Genomic DNA, 24,104 nt, shown 5'->3' with positions numbered 1-24,104 from the left:
TATAGACCGATTCCCTTGTAATATCATAAATATATATATTCTTTTTACAGTAAAAACTAAAGCTCGATGGGCAAGAGCAGGACGTGGCCGTGGACGCGGACGTAGCCGTGGACGCGGACGTGGTCGCGGACGCGGAAATACCATTATAAACTATATAAGTATGTAAATCTATATCTATATATATATAGATAAAAAAATGTATTATCTTGGTCAAAGCAGCGGACAGTTGTTGCTGCAACTCCCGTACTTTCGTCTTCAATAAATCATTTTTGGCAATAAGTTCTTCGCTACTTATGTTATTCTAAAAAAATACATATAGATAAAATATATCTATAGTAGATTAATAATCCTTATTTCTCTCTCTCTTTCTCTTTAACACACATTCACATACACACACACAATCTCTAGATTAATAATTCTTATTTCTCTCTCTCTTTCTTTTTAACAAACACACACACACACACTCTCTCTCTCTCTCTTCTTTTTTCTGTAAATTAAATAGATATACGGTATATAGTGACTCAAAACAACCTGATGTCCTTGAAATGTCATATTCTTGAACAAATTCTGAAACGATTTTTCCTTTTGCAAAATTTTCTCCGAAGCTTAGTTTTTGAGTTATAATTGAAAAAAGTTAGCGAATTACGAGTCCGATACAACGGGCAGGCAGGGACGGTGCAACGTCGCAAGACTAATATAGCCCCATACTTTCCTAGACAGTCAATATTATTGACACAATATTTGATATTAATTTTTTGAAGTTTATTGAATTATTATTGCAGTTTCTAAACAACATTTTACAATATTATTCATTATCTAGGAGAGCTATAACGTAATGCTTGAGACTAAAATATTCAAACGCGAGTTTTACATTAAGTGGCTTATATAATAAATTAAAAATAGACGAATGAAAAACGAAGTAGTAATCGTAATTTGATTAAATATTCTTATCTTTAAAAAAATGGACGCATTTGTATTACGATCTCCATAAAGGAATAAAAATGCGTCGATTTTCTTAAAGATAAGAATATTTAATCAAATTACGATTACTACTTCGTTTTTCATTCGTCTATTTCTAGTTTATTTGCCACTTAATGTAAAACTCGTGTTTGAATATTTTAGTCTAAAGCGTTACGTTATAGCTCTCCTAGATAATAAATAATATTGTAAAATATCGTAAATAAACTTCAAAAAATCAATATCAAATATTGTATCAATAATATTGACTGTCTAGGGAAGTGTGGGGCTATATTAATCTCGCGACGCGTTGCGCCGTCCCTGCCTGTCCGTTGTATCGGACTCGTAATTCGCTAACTTTTTTCAATTATAACTCAAAAACTAAGCTTCGGACAAAATTTTGCAAAAGGAAAAATCGTCTCAGAATACGTTCAAGAATATGACATTTCAAGGACATCAGGTGGTTTTGAATCACCCTGTATATATAGATGTATTATTTAATAAATAGATATATAGATACATATAAAATAGATATACATATACTTATATATATAGATAAATATATAGAAATTATTATAAAAAAAAATTGTTTACATCAAATTTTATTTTTTTTATTTTTCTTGTTCTTGTCATCACTGATATCTTTTCGTTTCTTATGTATTTTTTTCGCTTCTTCCATAAATTCTTTTTTCTTATCTTCCTGATTTTCAAAATCAATTAATGCATTTAATAATACGTCATCGAGCTCATCATCAAGCACTAAAATTTTTTAATTTTAAATTTAATTAGATATATTATACAGTCAAAATATTTATTAAAAGATTTTTAAAATTTAAAAATAATTAATTAATAAGTATTTGTTTTTATTTACCGTTGTTAAATTCTTCAATTTCTCTTTGTCTTGACATTTCGTCCATGCTGCTATTCTCATTATATAGATTTATTTCACTTATTTCTTCAATCGTGATACTTTTAATTTCATCTCCATTATTTTCATTTATTAGTACATTTTCACTTTCATTCGATTTATTTGTTAATAAATACTCAAGTTCTTCTTGAAGCACTGCAATTTTTTAATTATAATTTAAATTATAATTATTAAGAATTTAGTAAAATTAAAATAAATAAAATTATTTTTGACAAATTAACTAATCAATTATTTAGTATTTACCATTTTCATATTCGTCAATTTCTCTATCTATTTTGCTCTGTAATTTTTTATCCATGATATTTTCTTTATTAATCAATCTATTTATTTCACGAATTATTTCACGAATGACATTTAACATGTGAAACCAGCAACTTATTTATATAGTCATTTATTAAATAACTCACGTTAAAAAATATAAACTATATATTATTATTACACATAAGGTGTATTTTTTTAACGCTATCGAATAAAAGTGAGAATGTAATAATGAATAAAAATAATGGAGATGAAATTAAATGTATCACAATTGAAGAAATAACTGGACAGAGCGAAACAGATTTCGAGAAAATCAGTCAATAAATATGTGAATGCGTGGGTGGATGCGTGGGTGGGTGGGTGGTAGTGTAAAACTTAAAAAAACCACATAGTAACTATTCCTGAAAAATTTGTAAAATTTTGGTACCAATTACGCGAAAATCGGTCAATAAATGTGAGTGCGTGGGTGGATGCGTGGGTGGATGGATGGGGGTGAATGAAAATAATGGAGATGAAATTAAAAGTATCACGATTGATAACTGGACAGAGCGAAACAGATTTCGAGAAAATCAGTCAATAAATGTGTGAATGCGTGGGTGGATGCATGGGTGGGTGGATGGTAATGTAAAACTTAAAATAATGAATAAAAATAATGGCACTGGACAGAGCGAAATAGATAGAGAAATTGACGAATATGAAAATGATAAATACTAAATAATTAATTAATTAATTTTTCAAAAATAATTTTATTTATATTTAATTTTTCAATAATAATTTTATTTATTTTAATTTTACTAAATTCTTAATAATTATAATTTAAATATAATTAAAAAATTGCAGTGCTTCAAAATGAGCTTGATTATTTATCAATAAATAAATCGAATGAAAGTGAGAATGTAATAATAAATAAAAATAATGGAGATGAAATTAAAAGTATCATGATTGAAGAAATAACTGGACAGAGCGAAACAGATTTCGAGAAAATCAGTCAATAAATATGTGAATGCGTGAGTGGATGCGTGGGTGGGTGGGTGGTAGTGTAAAACTTAAAAAAAAACACATAGTAACCATTCTTGAAAAATTTGTAAAATTTTGGTACCAATTACGCGAAAATCGGTCAGTAAATGTGAGTGCGTGGGTGGATGCGTGGGTGGATGGATAGGAGTGAATGAAAATAATGGAGATGAAATTAAAAGTATCACGATTGATAACTGGACAGAGCGAAACAGATTTCGAGAAAATCAGTCAATAAATGTGTGAATGCGTGGGTGGATGCGTGGGTGGGTGAGTGGTAATGCTGCGGATTGTGCATCTCGTGGTTTAAGGCCAGATCAATTAATTAAATTTGATCTGTGGTGGAAAGGACCAAATTGGCTTTCTGAGTCTCCATCATCTTGGCCTTCTTTCAAATGTAAAGAGTTACCGGAAACTGGTTTGGAAGAACGATCCAGACAAGTCATGATTGCTGTCACCCATCAACCTTTATACTGGGAATTGTTGGATAAGTACTCTTCACTCATGAAATTATTACGAATTACTTCTATTTGTCGCAGATTTATTCGTTGTCTCCGTAGAGAATCACAATCAACACTGATTAAACATCCCATAACACCCATGGAAATCGAGAAGAGTCGTAATTTTTGGGTACGAATTGTACAACAAGCATGGTTTTCGAACGAGATTCGTATAATTTCTAATAGAAAGCTTTTGCCTAAATCCAACCCTTTGATTCGCCTTACACCTTTTATAGACCATGACGGATTACTTCGTGTTGGAGGTCGTCTCCATAATGCACAGATAGAGTCTGACACAAAACATCCACTTATTTTACCAAGAAGATCTTCTTTAAGTACTTTGATCATTGATGATGCTCACAAAAGGACGCTACATGGAGGTACTCAAGTTACTCTCGGTTTTATACGAAGTTCATATTGGATTATCGGTGGAAGAGCACCTGTACGTTCTTACATCCTAAGATGTGGAAGGTGTGCACGGTATCGCGGAATTCGAGCGAAACAGCTCATGGGTCAATTACCATCATCACGTGTGACTCCAGCAAGACCTTTTTATAACACAGGTTTAGATTATGCTGGTCCCGTGATATTGAAGACTTGGAGAGGGCGAGCGGCAAAAACTTATAAAGGCTATTTAGCTATATTTGTTTGTCTCACAACATCAGCAATACATATAGAAGTAGTTACGGATTATACCACTGATGCTTTTATAGCTGCCTATAAACGGTTTACTGGTAGAAGAGGTATATGTGCTACGCTACAAAGTGATTGTGGAACAAACTTTGTTGGAGCTGATGCAACTTTAAGACGTTTTTCCGAGTTATCTTCTAATGAATTACGTGACCTTGCCTATCTTCTCGCTAAAGATAACACTGAATGGAAATTCAATCCTCCATCAACCCCTCATTTTGGAGGAAAGTGGGAAGCAGCTGTAAAATCTATTAAATTTCATTTACAACGAATTTTGAAGGATACTATATTAACGTATGAAGAAATGACAACGATAACTGTACAAATAGAAGTAGTGTTAAATTCAAGGCCATTATGTCCTTTATCAGATGATGCATCTGACTATTCACCCCTGACTCCAGGACATTTTCTTATTGGAGAAGCACCAACTACATTACCGGAACCGAGTCTATTAACTGAAAAGACATCTTTGCTTTCACGCTGGCAATTACTTAAACAGAAAGTAGATCACTTTTGGTCAAGATGGTCTATAGAGTGTTTACAAAGGTATCAAGCCATTTCTCAATGGTATCACCCTTCGAATGAAATAAAGGAAGGATCCTTAGTTTTAATTACGGATGAGCGTTACCCGCCAGGAAAGTGGCCCCTCGCAAGAGTCACACATTTACATCCAGGACCAGACGGTTTAACCAGAGTTGTTACAGTGAAAACTGTAAACTCTATTTACAAGAGACCTATAACAAAATTATGTATTATCCCAACTGATCCTGAAATTTATTCAACAAATCTATTGTTGAATGCGGGCGGAGAAAATGTATAGGAAAGTCTATTCGAATCTTTCAAAGAGTGCCGTGAAAAAAGAAAAAGATCTGGTTGCTATGCAGCTGTTTATCGTAGTTCGTTTTTATGAAGTTTTTTTTTTAATGTTTGAATCGACACGGTGCGCATCGTACGGAAATAACAAGATCATCTGAGATACATCGATACATATTTGGTTTATTACATATATCTGGTTAGGAAGGTCGACTTTGTCCAATTGGGGACATCATGTAAGTTCATATCATGATAGTCGATACCTTCCATCAAGCCAATTATTTGAGGCTAGCCGCAAGGCGATCATCCAAATTCTATCTTTGCCTTATGGTGATTTATATCTTTATCAATCTAATCTTATCTAAGCTGATTAATATTTTCTCTGCCTTAAAAGGTGATATCTGAAAACTATAAAACTTTTATTCATATTTTGCCTTACGGTGATATTATCCATAATCATTTTTATCTTGCCTTACGGTGATATCATTTAATTCATATTTTTATATATCTAATGCCGTATAGTGATACTATCTCAATTTTCATATTTTCTTTGTCACATTGAGCGCGTCAAGCGTGAGTCGGAAAATATCTTATGACTATATAATTATATTTCCTAATTTCTTTATAGACGCAGGAATTCTTTACTGATATATATATATTTCCTGGTTCCTGTATTGAATCCTATAAATATCCTGGTTCCTGTTTCTAAGATGAAGACAACTCCTATATAACCTATACTACATTCAGTCCTGTACATTATATGAAATAACGTCGTAAAACAAGGAAGGATTATTCATAGCAAGAATATTGTATGAATTGATATTAATCTTGGAATAAGAGTTAAGAAGTTACGTTCGGTACGTACAAAATTACATTTTATTGTTACCGAACATTTTTTGGTCCTTCGAGCCGGATATGAAGAGGTTGAACCAAGTTTAACTTCCCATGCTTCTCGAGTTTCAGGATCAAGTATTCTTACGAGCTGATGTAATAATAATGGATCCCAATGATCTACTTCACAGTTCAAAGCACGTAAAGCACCAATAGCTTCTGATATGGTTGTCAAAAGAGTTCTGAGACCTTGAGCGCATTTTGTTTTAAGCGGCTTTAAATTTGTAATTCTATCCAATTGAGTAGTAATCAAAAATCGTTTATTCTCGTATCTTGAAACTAATATATCCCATGTAAAACTTAAAAAAAAACACATAGTAATCATTCTTGAAAAATTTGTAAAATTTTGGTACCAATTACGCGAAAATCGGTCAATAAATATGAGTGCGTGGGTGGATGCGTGGGTGGGTGGATGGGGGTGTAAAACTTGAAAAAACCACCATCGTCGTCATCCCCAAAAATTTGCAAGATTTTGGTACCACTTTCGAGAAAATCGATCAATATATGTGTAAGTGCGTGGGTGGGTGCGTGGGTGGGAGTTTTACATACAAAAAATTTTTTAAAAATATGATTTCTCGATGTTTTGGATTCCGAACACATTGGCATAGAAATCTACAAAAAAATTTTTTTTGCGAAAACAGTCTCCTCTATGTTAAAAAAAAATTTAAAAATTTTTTAAAAACCCACATCGTCACGCTCCCCGAAAAATTTGCGAACTTTTGGTACCAATTTCGAGAGAATCGGTTCATTAATGAAGGAGTAGTTCGCGGTCAGACAGACAGAGAGACAGACAGACGGACAGACAGACGGATGGTACTTATCCAAATAGCCAAAGCTGTCAAGAGCATGTATTAAAACTGTGTGCTATATATTTTTGCCAGCAAAAAAACTGCAGATTTTATACAAAACTTGTTATATCAGATAATGATAGCAGAACGTTGGCAGAAATGTTATAAAATCTGCTGACATAATTTGGCAGCAAGTCAGTAGCAGAAATCAAGCAGGATTTGTATAGAATTATCATAGCAGATTGGTAGTAGAAACCGAGCAGGATTTGCGCAACGCAGTTTGGTGTCAGATTGACGGCAGAAATCGAGCAAGATTTGCGGGCGCACAATCTGATGGCAAATTGACAACAGGATCTGCATTTTGCAATTATTTAATAGTTCCTTCACCTACCGCTATGTGATGTATTTTCTCGCAATCAAATTTCTGTTAAAAATAGATATAAAGTCTGCAAGTCGTGGCTATTAATAAAAGGTCAAAAGTATATTTTTCTATCAGTTTAATTTTTGATATCTGACAAGTCTAACATGAGAATATTAAACTTATTAGAATCAATAGGATATACATGAAAAATTATCCATTTACTTTCTATTTAAAGCATAAAGCAGAATTTAATTCTCATATAAATTATATCTTAAATTTGATAAATTATATAAATTTAATTATTTTTACAATTTATTTTATTAATTTAATTAATAGATTAAATTGAACATTTAAAATTGCTATGTGAGATATAACTACATACAATATAATATGTTATACATTAAATATCATATTTATGAAACAAAAAATTATAAGTAGCGGATAACACGTCTTATGCATCTGTTATATTCATCGAAAAATATTGAATTTTATTATACTTATATATTCAAATGGCAAGGAACTGTGCAGATCCTGCTCGATTTCTGCCGCCAATCTGCTATTAGATTGCGTTTGACAGATCTGTTCGGTTTCTGCCGCCAATCTGGCCTTGTCAGATTTTGCTTACTAACTATGCTAGCAGAATATCATCAATTGCGGACACAGTGGATAGGAATCTGCTGTAAAGTCATGATTAGATTTGCTGTCATACTGCCGACATGCTGCTAACATTTTGCTATCTGGGATATATATATACTAGCTTTTCGGACCGCGCTTCGCGCGGTCTTTAAAGCCTTTTTAGACATTAGAACTTCTTCCACATTTATGGACCGATTTTCACTAAATTTATATCAAAATGTTACAAATTTTTTGAGGATAACTACTATGTTATTTCTTTTTTTCACTCCCTAATATTTTTTTTCGCGCTGCCTTTTTCATAAACTTAAATATTTAATTTTTTTGCTTATTTATATATTTTTTTTTATTTTAATTTCCACACAATTTCATATATTTTAGCTCTTAAACATTAGTTTGGTTAATATATACTGTGACGTGGTCGTCCCGACTCACGTGCACTCCCTATCGCGGGGCGAAAGCCGAGCGGCCGCGCCAAGAGAGCGAGCGAAAAATGAGCGAGAATGAGAACCCCGAGAGACTTAGCGCCGCGAAAAGTGCTAGCTTATTAACGAGTTTTTGTTTCTTTTATTTTTATATTTTTGGGAGCCTGACCGGGAGAGAATATTGTCGCGGGAGAAAGAGAGAGAGAGGTGTTGTCGTCATAGGCGAGAGACAGTCGCGGTTGGAGAGAGTAGCGAGACAAACATACCACCAAGAACCATAAGAACTGCCCTTCCTAACAACGAAGAAGGAAGCAAATACAGAGCGTCACGGAGGAATTCGGCCTTGACGATCTACTGACACGAGGTCCAGTGAGGCGCCCGACTACAGGCGCCGGAAGGGCCCCAGACCGGGAGGATAACTTTCCTCCCGCGGGGTACCGCTCCGTCGGAGACGGGACACAAGGCCACCGCGGGGAGGCCCGCGGCGCGAGGTCGCGAAGGCCTCCAAACCCCGCGCAAATACCGCGTGAATAAATATATTTTATCATCATCACGAGGGGTGCTGCGTACGGGGGTACGGCCTTGCTAATCTCGCGCGGCGACGGTAGACGGCACGGCGCCGTAATTGGTTATCGCGTACGCACCCCGCGTGCGCAGCATTGATCCGGCTGTCGATTTCGGGCCGAAAGATCCGAGAGATTGGCGCGACCGCTCGACCCGGCTACACGTGTCTGGCAGAGGTTAAGAGAGTCTACTTAGAGAACCCAGATATCGAGACTGCCACGTACTCAGGAGGGATCGTCCGGTGAGGTTACCCTTGCTCTTCTTGCGGTAAAGTAACTAAAACGTCCATCGTGTAATTCCTAGCCTCCGTCGTTCTGGCCCGGTCGCGCAAGGATTTAGTGTAATTAATTAATTTGCGTACGGGCGTTGCCCGCTTCTTCGAGAATATTACTTCTTTTGCGATTTCGTGGGAGCGATCGGGGTCATGCGACGAGGATTGTCGCGATATTACGCGTCGTAATTGGTTCTTTCGCGGAACTTCGTCTCTCCGGGGCTCACTAGTCGTCGCGTCCTTCTCATACTTGTCGCGCATTATTCGTGTAATTGTAAAGTGTAATTGAGTGTGCCGGATGGATGATTCGAGTGTGAAATATTCGTTGCGTAATAGGGAATATTGTTGGTCGTGTGATTACGTTGGCGCGGAGATACGCAGGGAGTGAGAATTTACGTGAACACGTGCGAGAGCGTGAATCCGAGAGAGACAGAGAGTGCGCGCGCGCGAGAGCGAGCGAGACGGCGATAGGCGAGGTGCGCGATTACTCTCTCTGCTCTCTTCTCGCCGTAGCGGAAACCTCGCGCGTATGTTGCGAACTGCCGATCGCGTGGAAATTCGCATAAAATATTCCGATCCGCGAAATATACCGGATTGGATCTTTATCACCTTGATTGTCGCGTCAAAACTGTAAACCTTGTAGTAGTTATATTTCGCGTTATCTTGTTCGTCGCTTTCCTTTCTTCTTTGTATAGCGTACTTCGATTGCTGTAAAGATATTATTTTCTCCAGATCGTAATCTTGTATTAGAGTAGTTCATTAGATCAACGCTGCCACGATAACGGCAAGATTAATATGTAGCATTAACTTCCACGAGATACGTACTACTTTTTTTTTATTCTTTTGTTACTTGTGAATTTATCCACTGTTTTCATATTATTTGCTTTTTATATCCTATTGTTAAGGTCAGATTTATCGGATCTCTTTATGATATTATTTAATTTCCTTTAAGAGCGCTGTTTACTTTGAATATTATTCGATTTTATTTATATTTGCTAACTCCTCTCACAGTTGTTCTATTATAATAAATCTGATCACCTTTTTTCTATTAATTACGCGCCTTCTTTTATTTCTGTGTTCTTTTTGTGATGTCGTATCTCGCTTCCCGTTCGATCGAGTCATCAGTCTCGCGAAAATTTATTCTATCAAGTGTTAGATCGTTCGATTGATTAGTCATTTCTCGCGGCAACCACACCCTGCCCCTCTACCGTTAGGCGAGCAGCCGGCCCGTCGTGGAACTTCCGGCCGAATTTTCGCGTTCGTATAATTATCGTGAATTGACACGTGAAAGACCGTGTCTGGCGCCCAATCCGAGTATAATCCTCATATTCGTCGGCTGGCGTTCTGCTGCGACTCGCGCGGAACGACCAAGACCCCTGGTTCCCGCGGTAATAATTTATTAAAGAACAATATTTTTTTCTTTGTTTTTTTTTGTCGACGGCCCATTCCTCCCGTCCTCGTGCTCCGCGGACGGAGAGTGAAAAGCGTCACAATACATATAAATTTTAATTACTTTTTTTAATATTTAATTATTATACCCTTTTTTAAATTTTATTTACTTAATTTTTTTTGTTTACGTCTAATTTACCCACCGCTAACCCGCTATTATTAGCTTACATACAATTTTTTAAATTTATTAATTTACAAAATTTCTCTGTATGTTATATTTTTTGTATAACATTTTTCACTTCCTTCAATTAGATGTCCTTGATTATTTAATTCATCAATCTTAATTTTCACACTTTCCCTTTTGGTTGCTCTAGAAAATGCCACATAAAGTTGACCATGAGCAAATACAGTATTTGGCAAATAAATCCCAACTTTTTCTAAACTTTGTCCTTGTGATTTATTGATTGTCATAGCAAATGACACTCGAATAGGAAACTGTCTCCATTTAAACTTAAATGGCAGTTCCAAATCACTTGTAATTAAATCTATCCTTGGAATGATAATAATCCGTCCTCGTGCAGGACCAGTTAGAACTTCCGCGTAAATTAAATTATTTTTCAAATTAGTAACAATAAATCTTGTGCCATTACAAAGTCCTTTCTTAGTATTTAAATTCCTTAATAAGATTATTGTAACACCGACTTTTATCTTAAGTCGATGAATTGGCATTCCAGAAGGGGTCAAAGAGTTTAAAAATTTAGTCGAAAAATTTAATTGTTCCTGTGGATCATCACTTACAATAGAGTCAATTGAGAGATACTCCTTTTCTTCTCCTTCCATTAGACAAAGGATTTCGTCATTAATTTTGAAAGTATCCTCATTTTTAGGACAAAGAATCGCTTGATCTGGATTTTCTCTAATTCGCTCCATGGTGATTCTATCATCAAAAATTTCATTAATAAGAGATTCTTTTGATATAAAATAATTTGGAATTTCAATTGTATCGAGATGTAGTCCATCCGTATTTGATAATTTACCATCTCCGAGTTGCATTAGCCAATTTGCAAATTCTTTTTCTTTCCCAGTTCTCATATTTTGCTGTAATTTAACCTGAATTATCTCCTCCATATACGGTTGTATTTTACAGTCGATTCAATTATACCTGCTTTCTGTGCATATGGCACTACCGGAAGATTTTGTCTGAAATCTCCTGCAAATAAAATTACTTTTCCTCCAAATGGTCTTTGATTCTTCATCAGATCCTTGAAGAGTTTATCAACTGCTGTTAATGCATGTCCAATAGTCATGCTCACCTCATCCCATATGATGAGTTTTGCAGATATCAGTTCTCGTGCAGCTTGAGAGTTTCCTCTGATATTTGATTTAGCTCCATCATCAATTGGAATTGTAAGCTTGAACAGTGAGTGATAAGTTCTTCCTCCTTTAAGAAGTGTGGCAGCAATGCCAGTTGAAGCACATGGAATAACCGTCTCGTTTCTTCTTCGAATAACACTCAATAATGTGTTAAATAGATAAGTTTTTCCACTTCTTGCAAACCCGTCAATATAAAATAACCGCTGAGGTTCATTATCATTGTCTATCGCTCTAATGACTATATTGTACACGCTTTTTTGTTCATCATTTAGTGTTGATAATAAATAATCACCACATCTTTTTTCTTCATCCACATTATACTCTTTGACGTAAATATTCACTGGAATTGGATCTGGCAATTGAAAGTTCTCACAACTATTTCCATTATTTTTTAGAATTTCTTGTATATGATTTAAAGCCATATTTTCAGGGTTGACAAAATTGTTGTTTACAAAGTCTTCAATCATTTGATCTTTATATTTATTCCAAAGAGTTGGTACATCTGTTGGATTTCCAAATATACAAATATTGGCAAATAGCTCTCTAATTTGTGCAGGCATTTTTGATTCTGTTGCTTCCTCTAACGTTTTTGCCCATAGATCGTCAGCTTCTATTAAATTCTTCGCAATTGCTGCATCCTTAAATGTATCATAAATAACTCCGTTTACATTTCTCGAATCTTCAAAACATTTAGCTCCAGCCACATGTAGTAGAAGAAGACGCAGATAAAATTTTTCATTATCTTTTATGCTCACTCTGTGTATAGCCTTGAAATTATTTTCTCACCACCTTTTTTGCGTGGCTTCCAATTAGTTACTTTCTTTTCATAAACATAGTGATAAGGAATATCTGTGTAAAGAAATTGCACTGCATTTTCATCAGATTGATTCAATTTGAACCATGCAGTCAACGTAGTATCTCGATTGAGCTCTCTTTGAGCAGCTTGTTCTTCATTTCCTGCTCTGAAATAAACCATTTGGCGATCAGGCAAATGAACTGCCAATCTTATTACTGTGTGAGACTTCATGAACAGATCGTATCCGTTAAGTCTCCACATTGCTTCTGGAGCACTAACATATCTTGCATCCAGGAACGAGTTAACTTCATCTATTCTAATGAATCTTGTACCATCTCGTGCTTGCACTTCAATTGCAGCACAATCAAATCCTTTATGAATATATTTATATAGATATTTTACGCTCTTCACTGATGAACATATTTCTAAATTGATGTGTCGATTATATTTCATGATTAAATATGGTGAATATGGCACCACCCATCGATTATCAACTTCTTTATTTCTAACAATGTATTTTTTTCCAATATTCCTACGTTGATACATGGGATATCCATTTACATTAGCATTAGTTTCATCACGAAATTCTTTTGGAAAACCTTTTGAACATTTTCCATCATCCCCAGTGTAAGGATATCTCCTCGAGGGATTTCCACATAGACCGTGAATCATGTGTTTCAAAACTTTTTCATTAAGTTCTGAATATTTTTCTTCGTTAGGAATTTCAGCCCATACTATCATGTCAATGACTTCTTGAAGTCGGGGCTTATCTTCATCGCTCAACATTGCAAGTAAATGCAAATGTGGAAGTCCTCTTTTTTGAAATTCAATCACGTCTGCATTAGCTATAATATTTCCAAAAATTTTATTTTGAATTAAATCCTTTAAAACCTCTTTGACATCTAAATTAAATGTTTTAGCGACTAAATCAGGTCGAAACTCTATTAGACATCCATCAAGGTTATCCTTAATTTCGAGACATTGAGGATTGCAAGTCATGGTAAGAAAAATGTCTGGTTTACCAAACTTTCTGACCAAAGACATGGCATCTTGGTATCTTTCTTGCATGTTTCTTGGACTGCCCATAAATGAAGATGGTAATATTACAGGTACACCAACTGTAATTCCCTCATTTTGTGCTCGATTATCAAGGTGATCCATTAATCCTGAATAAAGTTCTGCTCTTAATTGAGATTGATTTAACTTAATATAATTAAGTCTATTGGCTTCAGTTTTCATATAAGCATCAAGTATAAATTGACATCTCAACTTGCCTGCTTTTTTAAATTGACTAAATTCGACTCTTGACGCTAATAGGTGAGCATAATAATCCATTTGAGTTACTTTAAATCCTGGATATTTAGTATTATATGATTTAAGTTCTGAATGCCATCCATCGTTACCATATGGATATAACAACGGATAACACATTGGATCACATCTTTTATCAAAGATTGATATTTGTTGAACATCGTTCGAATTTTTATTATAAATCTGAATGTCTCTTTCAAATGGAGGCTCACCATCTACATTCTGAAAGACCACAGCTATTTCATTAGCTTGTGGAGCATTGTATCTTCTTTGATCATTTTTAGGATCCTTTCGAAAGGACAACATTAAATTTATTGTTTTATTGCCTATTGGATTAAGATCTTGTTCAACTTGACGCATCATCTTGAAAGTTTTTACAAATTCATTGCATTGAACCATAAAACATGACAAATTTTTCATTATTTTTGGATTACACTCTTGATTAGTTTTGTTATTCATTTTATGATTTATAGCTTCTTCTGTATCTAAAAAGTAAAGCTGTGCAAATCGCGGAGCTTGCCCATCCGCTGGGTGCATTGCCGTCGAGGTCAAATGATGGTATTGCCCATGAATCTTCAAGCAATATGGAGCATTGTTCACAACATTCAATGGATTTCTGTTGCCCGGGGCACCCATGGAAGCCATAGCTAAAGCGCAGTTATATGAACGAATATTTTCAAGGAAATTTTTAGATGCAAAATCATTTCCCATATATAATTTTTTAATAAAATCAGGACAATTTATTGGTTTTAATTGAACCTTGCCCTTTTGGCAACAATATGTAAAGTTTCCATCTTTAGGTTTTTCACATTCAAAGTTCAACGATTTACAAAATTTGCATTCTACATTCATTTGGCCAAGTGTATGAATTGGCACATTTATTTCATTGTCCTTTACAATTAGCGCAATGTGATGATTTAATTGTCTAACTTGTTGCCTTTTCTGAATATGTCTCTGTGCTTCGAGTCGATTAGTCCTTGCGTCGTCATTTTCATCAGCCCTCTGCTGAACATGTCTCTGTGCATCTGCTTTGAGTCGTTTAGTCCTTGTGACGTCATTTTCATTGACCCTCTGCTGAGCATTTCTTCGGGCATTAGCTTCGAGTCGATGAGACCTTTCCTCCGAACTCTCAAGTTTTCGTCTTTTTTGTGAGCGTCTTCCTTCGCGACTCACTAAATTCAAATTTCCGTCTTTTCTTTTTTGAGGCATTATTATCTGTGTCGTACTTTTTACATTACTTTATTTTATTTAAAACAATAATATTTCTCGAAGTATATCAAATTATTTATTACATATTAATTTTTGATTAATTTTTTATTTCATATTAATTTTTGATTTCAATATTAATAAATTTCTGATTGATTAATCTTAAGTTGATAATAAATATTCTCAATTATTTTCAAATTTTACAATAAAAAATTATTTTATCTATATATATATAGATATATATAGATATATGGATAATTAAAGTCTATTTATATATGTACCGTAGATCTATATAATTAACATTTGTCTTTCTGTATTACCTCGATTTACTTATTTATTAATTTTTCGATTTTCTTACTTTTCTTTCTTGTACTTATTCTTTTTTATATTTATTCTTTTTATAGGCGCACAACAGCCTTTTTTTACAGGCATATAGCAACTCTGTATTGGCGGATAACAGCCGTTTCTTACAGGCGCACAGCAGCCTTTTTTTGCAGGCGCACAGCAGCCTTTTTTTAACAGGCGCACTGCAGCTCTATATCGGCGCACAGCAGCCGATTTTTACAGGCGCACAGCAGCCTTTTTTTTAACAGGCGCACTGCAGCTCTGTATCGGCGCACTGCAGCCGATTTGTATAGGCGCACAGCAGCCTTTTTTTATAATTTTCTTGAATTTCAAATATTAATTTGTTTTTTTAAATTAATAAAATTATAATTATTTATTTCTCGTAAAATTTTAACTCTTTTATTCTTTCTTTGTTACGCCGTTTTCATTTAATATAACATTTACTATTTTAATCGATCTTTCCATAATGACATTTTAAATTATTTAATTTGAAATCAGTAACTTATAGATTCATTTATTAAATTATTAAACGACTCACGTCAAGAAATAAAAACTCGTTTCATCCCTAAGACGTGATTTTGTTTTTAACGACGTGTCAAAATGTCTACTAATAGCGGCGAAAATTCAAGAACCTTGAATCAATGTAATGTAAGTAAATTTTACTTTTATATAAAGAGTAAGAGATAGAGGATTTACATTTTGAATCAAAGATAATTATATTAAGAGATATAAAGAAAGAATAACATTAAGAAAGAGAGAATCAGGTTAAAAGTCAAATAGAAAGAGATTGACTTGTTTATGTTTGTGTGTTTGTCTTTTATATATAGATATATATCTATATATATTTATAGAGAGAGAGAGAGAGAGAGAGAGAGAGAGAGAGAGAGAGAGAGAGAGAGAGAGAAATAATAATTATTCTAATGTATATCTATATTTATTTATCTTTTTAGAATAACATCGGTATCCAAGATTTAAGTGACGAAAACAATTTATTAAAGATGAAACTGCTGCGATTTCCTCTGCCTTGGACAAACAATTATCACAGCCTGAAGTGACTGTGGCTGTTGATCAACAACCTCTGGTGGATCCACAGTCTGCATTGATCGCTGATAAAAATACATATCCTGCAGTAACGCCCAAAGAAAATGATAACAATGTATTTCAACGTAAGTATCCATATATCTATATCAGTCTGTTTGTCTGTATGACCGTGAACTAATTCAACATTTAAAGACCGATTCCTTTGTATTATATTACATAATAATAAATAAAAATAATTAGTAAATAATATAATTAAATATTTAAATTTTATATATTTTTTTACACTTAAAAATAAATATAGATGGGCAAGAGCGAGAAAAAAACGTGGCCATGGACGTGGACGTGGCCCTGGACGCGGACTTGGCCGCGGACGCGGAAGCAGAACAATTATTAATTACATCAATATGTAATCTATATATATATATATATATATATATATATATATATACATATATATATATAATATTCTTATACATATAGATAGATATACACTTAGCCAACAAACAGCGAATGCGAACATTCGGACATTCGCGTTCGTGTTCATATTAGGTTGTTAATATTGTCTTTCTTTGGTTGCACTGAAAATGATAATGTTAATAACTAAACATTATCATGTTCAGTACAACCGAAAAAAAACTAGCAATTAATACAAACACAAACGCGAATGTCCGAACGTTTGCATTCGTTGTTTGTTCGGCGTTTGTTCGCTAAATGCGTACCCACATAAATTAAAAAAGAATATCTGTTATTTATGTTATTTATTTTTGTTATTTATTTTTTATTATATGTTATTTATCTCTTATTTATATGTCGTATTTACATGAAAGCAGCCCGTATATACATAAATGACAAACCTGGCTTAGTAATCGTTAATAAATTACTATTTGGCTGGCTTGCTTCAGATACACATTCATTTAAAATATAATTCGAGGGCATTGTAACTTTCTTCGTAGTTTTCTTCTTTTTTGATTCATCTAAAAATTTCAAAAATTGTTATTTTTTATTGTAAATATACAAACTTTCTAATAGAAATTTGTGTCCTAAATATTTCTGATAGAAATTTATCTTATATAAATACCTTCACTTGATGTATCACCATAGAATTTCCGTTTTTCAATAAACCTCTTCTTCGATAAAGCATCTTCTGTTTGTTGCGCTTGTAAATTAATGTTATCGTCCGATGCAGACATTTCACCTACTGCTTTTTCAACAGCTGGTGCATTTTGGTACGTTTCTATAACATGTTTACATATATACGAATAAATATATGAATTCTATTTCATATTAATATAAGATATATAATACATATGTAAAACAAACCATAAGGACCAAAGCTCTTATGAAAAGTAAATTCATCCCAATCATCACATGGCGACGACTGTTTGATGCAAGTTTGCGTGAGCACTTTTCTTTGGCATTTTAAATGTGGATAGTTTAAAATTTATCCATATCTTTGGTATCGTTATACAGTACATATCGTACAGCACCACGTAAAACGTCATTCTGAAAAATTATATATATATATATATATATATACACATATACATATACATATATACAATAGCATATACATTCATGCATACAAGACATGTGTTAATAAATGAAAAATTGTAAAAGATATAATTTTTGTCGAAAATAAAAGGGATCTTTTATATGTATAAACAATTATTTTATCGTTATGTATTGTAAATGTTATAATTAATTTTGAGATAATTAATTATAACGTTTACAATTTATATAATACTAAAATAATTGTTTATTATTAAGTTAAATGTACAAAAAAACAGAATTAGCATCTCTACTGCAGTTTACGAGCAAACATATATGCAATTATTAAGTTCCAAAATTACGTTGATATACAAAAAAGTAATAACCTTTTTTTAGCAACATAACATACGGTTGGAGCAGTGCTTTATTTTAACGATGAGTGTAATAACGGCATACAACACCATGATGTTCCATCTTCAAACGGAAGTTGAACGGCTTTATTCGTGATTTCTGTTATTGGCCACATTATTAGATTCGATAAATTTTTAATTACATATATGTCCACATTCTGTGACTCGCAAGGATAAAATGGCAGCGAATTTTTTGTTAAGAATTTTTTCCCAATAATGACAGCTGTTTTTTCTTCGTTATAACAAATATATTCTATAATAATAATAGTTTTATCTTTGAGATAACAACAGTTATTGGGCTTCTTGTTTGTCAATGTAAAATCGTTAAATTGAATCATACAATAAGCATTGGTACAATTCATTGGAGGAACTTTTGAACATTTCTTTTTCAATATAGGAATATTAGATTTATTATCATCAGATTGAAAAACATAATTTTCCGAAATTCTTTTGTATAATTGCTGTAATGGTTTTTCGGCTTTTCTCAGCATTTTTTTTATTGACATCATGTAGTTCTCAAAAGGAAAGGCAGAAAAATTATCTAGTCCAAACATTAGTACATCTTCATTTATATGAAGTAAATTATGCACGTTGTAAATTATATTATCGTTGCCATACAACTGTTTAAATATTTCAACAAATTGAAACAATAGATCTCTACTATATTTATTGTTATGGAAGCAATCTATTGGGTGGCACAATATCCGTATTGCACAACTTATTGCATTGAAGTGTAATAAATTGTCTTCAGACACAATATTTAGTAGGACGCCTGGTCCAAGGTACAGTAAAAATTGTCGGAATTCTGTTGCTTTCCAGCGAGTCAATTCATCTACAGAACGTGGTTTTCGAGCAAACTCTTTAGGTACCCACTTCGACATTGCAATTAACTTTTCCGACAACTGTGCTATTTTTCGTCCATTTAATCTTGATGTCTGATATCCATTTATCCACAATTGCAACAGTTTCTTCGTGACTCCCAGACATATGCATGTAATCTAAAGGGAACCTTGAAATCATTAACAGCTGTATAATTGATTCGAAGGGAGATACACCAGTATGATGATCTTCTTGTGTTCTATTTTTAAAATTTTCATCAGTCCGAAGAGGTGCAGTGGATTCCAAAAATAACATATGATGATTAAGATAAGTGCCTTCTTGCATACACTTTCCACAACCAAAGAATCCGTTGTGTGATTTTGTGCAAGTCACGAATGCTCTTGCAGGAGTATCGCAAATTACACTTCTAATTTGTACAGTGTATCTTTTCTCATCAAAAATAAGTCCTGTAGTTCGGAGAATATTATATTCTTGGCAAAAAGGAGTCAAAAAATTATCTATAGAAGGTGGTTTCGAGTACCCATGATAAGCACTAATTACAAATGGTGTAAAATCTTGTAATGACTTGTCATCATAAATTTTGCCTAATATTGGCCAAATTTGACTTTTACTGCTTTTTGATATTGGCAGTCCATCAATATTCAAATCTATCATAATAACTTCATTTTCCACTATAAACTTTGTACGTGTCAATTGTTCAATTATTGCTTTTTCCAAACCATAATGAAAAAAACTTCTATTATCTGCCGATATCTCTACAATACTATTTCTCGGTGTATTTAAAAGCGTTCTTGCATCCTTTGGTAGATCGCTGTGGCCACATGTACGTAATTTATTTAACAGTTCAGACAAAGCAGTGTGAGTAATATTATGTTTTAATTTCCAGGAACGTAACCAATTCGAAAGTTGTAGAGTTTCAGAAGTATTTTCCCCGGTATTTTCTTTATTTTCCGGTTCAATTACATGAATGTCAAAATTTGGAACATCGGTAGAACGTTCAATAAATATATCATTATCTAAATTTGAATCATCAGGTAAGATGCACTATTGTATAGGTACATTCATATCGGCTATCGATTCTTGAATCTCTAAATTGACTCTTGTACTGACTGTAGGTCTATCGACATGATATGTAATTGATTGTTGCTCTGATTGTCTTTCATAAGCTTGAAGACGTCGATTTTTTTGCCGCGAACATAATTCTCGAAAACTTTTCGGCATCTGTTAATAATAAATCTAATTATTATGTTGTGTGCCTCGAGCAAGGCACTGGGGTTGCGTCGAATAAAGGATGAGGATCCTCGGGTCGATCAGGACTTCGCAGGACGTTAGGAGGATTATACTCTCTTCTTTTCGTTAAATACACTTTTATTGGGGATCGAATATGGTTTCACTTTATTTCTCGTCCTTTCTTTAATTATATATTCGCGTAACATTCGATGTTTGGTTAACGAGCGTATATTCGTATTCCTCTCAATAATTTAGATCTTTATTAGTGAGTCTCGTTCTGATGTTCCGGGTTCTTCTTAGTGACCACGTCTTGATGTTTAGGAATTGTATTCGAGACTGCCTTCGCGGGCGGGCTCTCCGTCTTATATCTTCTTTTGTTCTTTGATTTTCAACGGGCGAGGCCCTTGGAAACAAGTCCCCGATTGGTTAACAATATTCACGCGTTTTTGGTCTAAATCCAAGCGAAGCAGGTCGAAGTCCCTGGCCTTCGCTTGCAGCTCGCGATTTCCGTGCTTCGTGCGTATTTCGCTGCGTTAGCGTTTTCGTTCGACGAGCGTTTGGCGAGAGCGCTCGTTTATAAGTAAAAATGTTTTACAATATTATTATTCCTAATAACTATTGGTTATAGTTCGGGCTATAACATCCCTCCCCCGTAAAAAAAGAAAAACGGAGGTAAGAAGTTTTTCGCTTCCTTTCTTATCTTACGTTAAAATTATTTCTAATGTTACTTACAATTATAATTCCCGTTTACAATGTAGTTTTATAATCGTTTCTTATTTCTAAAATCTAGTACTTTGGCTTCTTTTTAATATTGATCTTGGTATGCCAAAGTCATCGACTATCCTAACTGATGGTCGTCTTTTGTTTTTATTTCTTTGTCGTATTATTGTGTCTGATGTTGTTAGTTTACAATTTCCGTTTAGCGTAATTTCGCCGGTATTTCTTATTATTTTATTTTCGAGCTGACCGTCACATTGTATGGTTATCGTTTGTTCGGCGTCCGTCGAGTATAACCAAGTGTGCTCTTGGTGTAATGCTATCCATAACATATGGGTTGAGACATAGTGTCTTACATTACATTTGCTCTGATAATGCTGTCGCTGCGTATACATTTGAATTTCGCATGGTGCATCTAAATCTACGCGGTGTATATTGTGAATTGCGTTTACATACATATTGTGTATTAATTTTATTACAATTTCGTAATTCGCTTTCCGTCATTGTCGCATATGTTAATTTTTCTTTATCTATAACAATTATTTGATTATCTATTTTGATATAATTGTATACATTATTATAGGATGGTGTGGGGAATTTTATTACTTTTACAATATCATAGGTCGGTTGCGCAATTAAAGGGAAACGCAAAATAGTATATATTGTTGTCGGATCACAGTAAGTATATAACAGTAAGTATTAGTTTTCTATAAATAGCTTTAGTCTATTCGTATGCATGCGCACTGCTTTTCTTCCCTTTTTAATTGTGTAGTTTACGTCGGAATTCTTTTCGGTTATTACGTACGGTCCTGCCCATAGTGCATCTAATTTTTTCGATCGTCCCCGTCGGAGCGTTTCGTCGTATACTAGTACTTTGTCGCCTATCTTAAATTTTGTTTCTTTCGCGGATTTATCGTAGTACCCTTTGACTTTTATTTTTTCTTCTTTAATATTTTCTTTCGCGAGTTGGTTTGACGCCCGTATTTTTTCTTTTAATTCTTGTGAGTAGTCGTCGTAACTATACGTTAGTTTAGGCGGTCTCGCTAGGGCTGTCGGTAGGTCCGCTTAATGTCCGTATACTAATTCGAAAGGTGTATACCCCGTAGCCGTGTGTGGGGTCGTGTTATACGTAAACATTGCGTAGGGAATCGACTCGTCCCAGTCTGTTTGGTCGGCATTTATATAGTGTCTTAAATATTCGGCTAACGTACGGTGTGAACGCTCTAATGCTCCGTTGCTTTCAGGGTGATAAGCTGTTGTCTGAATTTTATCGATTTTAAGTAATTTGCACGTATTCTTAAATATTTCACTTACAAAATTTGTTCCTTGGTCGGTTAGAATTTTTTCGGGAATCCCGTATTTGAAAATTATTTTCGTGGCGAATTCTTTCGCGATCGTGTTAGCTTCTTGGTTTGCGATCGGTATCGCTTTGCTAAATTTGGTTAAATTGTCTTGGAAAGTTAGTAAATATTTATTTCCGTTATTAGTGATTGTTAACGGTCCGACTATATCTAGCGCGCATTTTTCGAATGGTTTACTTGGCGTGTCCGTAATAATGAGGGGTGCTTTTACTCGTCGCGATAATTTATTTTTCTGGCAGGATTCGCATTTCGAGATATATTTTTCGACGTCTCTTGTTAATCCTGGCCAGTTATGTTTTAATCGAATTCTTTTTATTGTACGTTCGATTCCCTGATGTCCTCCTGTGGGTGCATCATGATATTCGTAGAGTATTTGTTGTTTCTCCTCTTCGGTATATACTCTAGCGTTATCGGCGAGTTTTTCTTTTCTCTCTTCTTCCTCTTCTTCTACTTTGAAGATTTCTCTCTTTCTTCTCTCGCTTGCATCTCGAGTTACGTGTCGACTTGGCGCGTCGGCGTTCGCGTTCGCTCGTCCGGCTTTGTGTATGATTTCATAATCATATTCTTCTAGTTTCAACCTCCAGCGGATTAATCTTGATCCGGGATCGTTTACATTGAATAGCCATACCAGGGGTTTGTGATTCGTAATAATTTTAAATTTTGTTCAATAGACATATGGTCTAAAATGTTTCACGGCCCATACGATCGCTAGTAATTCTTTTTCTGTTGTGTTGTAATTTTGCTCCGCGCGAGATAATACTCTGCTTGCGTAAGCGATGGGTCGGTCGTTGCCTATCGGTCTGTGACAGCACAGCTCCGATTGCATAGTCGGAAGCATCTGTGGTCACATTAAATTCTTTATTGAAATCTGGTTATTGTAATACTGGTGCTGTCATTAGTTTTTCTTTTAATATATCAAATGCTATTTGTTGTTCGTTATTCCACGCGAATGTTTCACTTTTCTTTGTTAATTTTGTTAGAGGTTTCGCGGGTCTTGAAAAGTCTTGTATAAATTTGCGATAATATCCGGCTAGTCCAATGAATGACTGGATGTCTTTTACTTTTCTCGGTGTCGGAAAGTCTTTTATCGCTGTTAATTTTGATGGATCCGGTAATATTCCATTTTCGGAGATAATGTGTCCCAGATATATTACCTCCTTGCGCAGAAATTCACATTTATCCGGTTGTAGCTTCAGGTTGTGTCTTCGTAGTCTCTGCAGGACTTCTACGAGTTTTCGGTTATGATTCTCCAGGCTAAATCCGTAGATAACGATTTCATCTAAGTAGACTAGACATCTGAGCCCTTGTATTCCAGTAAGTACTGAATTCATCAGGCGTTGGAAAGTTGCTGGCGCATTCTTCAGTCCAAACGGCATTCGGTTAAATTCGTAATGTCCGTAGGGGGTTGAGAAGGCTGTCTTGCTTTTATTCTGTTCCGCCATTTGTATCTGGTGGTATTCTGATGCTAGGTCCAAGGTGGTAAAATATTTGGCGTTTCCCAGC

At 34.4% G+C, this 24,104-nt stretch overlaps 1 protein-coding gene, 1 long non-coding RNA gene and 2 pseudogenes across 3 annotated transcripts in view; 2 read left to right on the top strand and 2 right to left on the bottom strand.

Moving 5' to 3' along the window:
- Positions 1 to 3,415: 3,415 nt before the first annotated feature.
- LOC145937468 (uncharacterized) lies at positions 3,416 to 5,167 on the top strand. Its single transcript, XM_083040484.1, has one exon. It carries the CDS (start codon positions 3,416 to 3,418, stop codon positions 5,165 to 5,167), a length of 1,752 nt encoding a protein of 583 aa, XP_082896610.1.
- A 3,807-nt stretch (positions 5,168 to 8,974) lies between these two features.
- On the top strand, positions 8,975 to 17,048 carry LOC145937736 (uncharacterized). The gene is made up of 3 exons (XR_014425620.1): positions 8,975 to 9,063; positions 16,465 to 16,680; positions 16,857 to 17,048. It is a non-coding gene; the product is annotated as an uncharacterized LOC145937736 (long non-coding RNA).
- Positions 16,566 to 24,104, bottom strand: part of LOC145937733 (uncharacterized) — a 20,641-nt pseudogene continuing 13,102 nt past the window's right edge. Inside the window, exons 2-5 of the transcript XR_014425619.1 lie at positions 17,876 to 18,058; positions 17,634 to 17,789; positions 17,410 to 17,529; positions 16,566 to 16,638 (exon numbers count right to left, since the gene is read on the bottom strand). The product of XR_014425619.1 is annotated as an uncharacterized LOC145937733 (transcript). The remainder of the gene's footprint in view (positions 16,639 to 17,409; positions 17,530 to 17,633; positions 17,790 to 17,875; positions 18,059 to 24,104) is intronic.
- LOC145937466 (uncharacterized) lies at positions 18,330 to 20,514 on the bottom strand (annotated as a pseudogene).

This window comes from Prenolepis imparis, unplaced genomic scaffold, assembly GCF_030444845.1.
Source record: "Prenolepis imparis isolate NDT839.2.m4 unplaced genomic scaffold, iyPreImpa1.0 SCAF_6, whole genome shotgun sequence".
Taxonomy (NCBI): Eukaryota; Metazoa; Arthropoda; class Insecta; order Hymenoptera; family Formicidae; genus Prenolepis; species Prenolepis imparis.
Note: the sequence above shows the minus strand (reverse complement) of the source record. Positions and strands in the feature narration are given on the sequence as shown.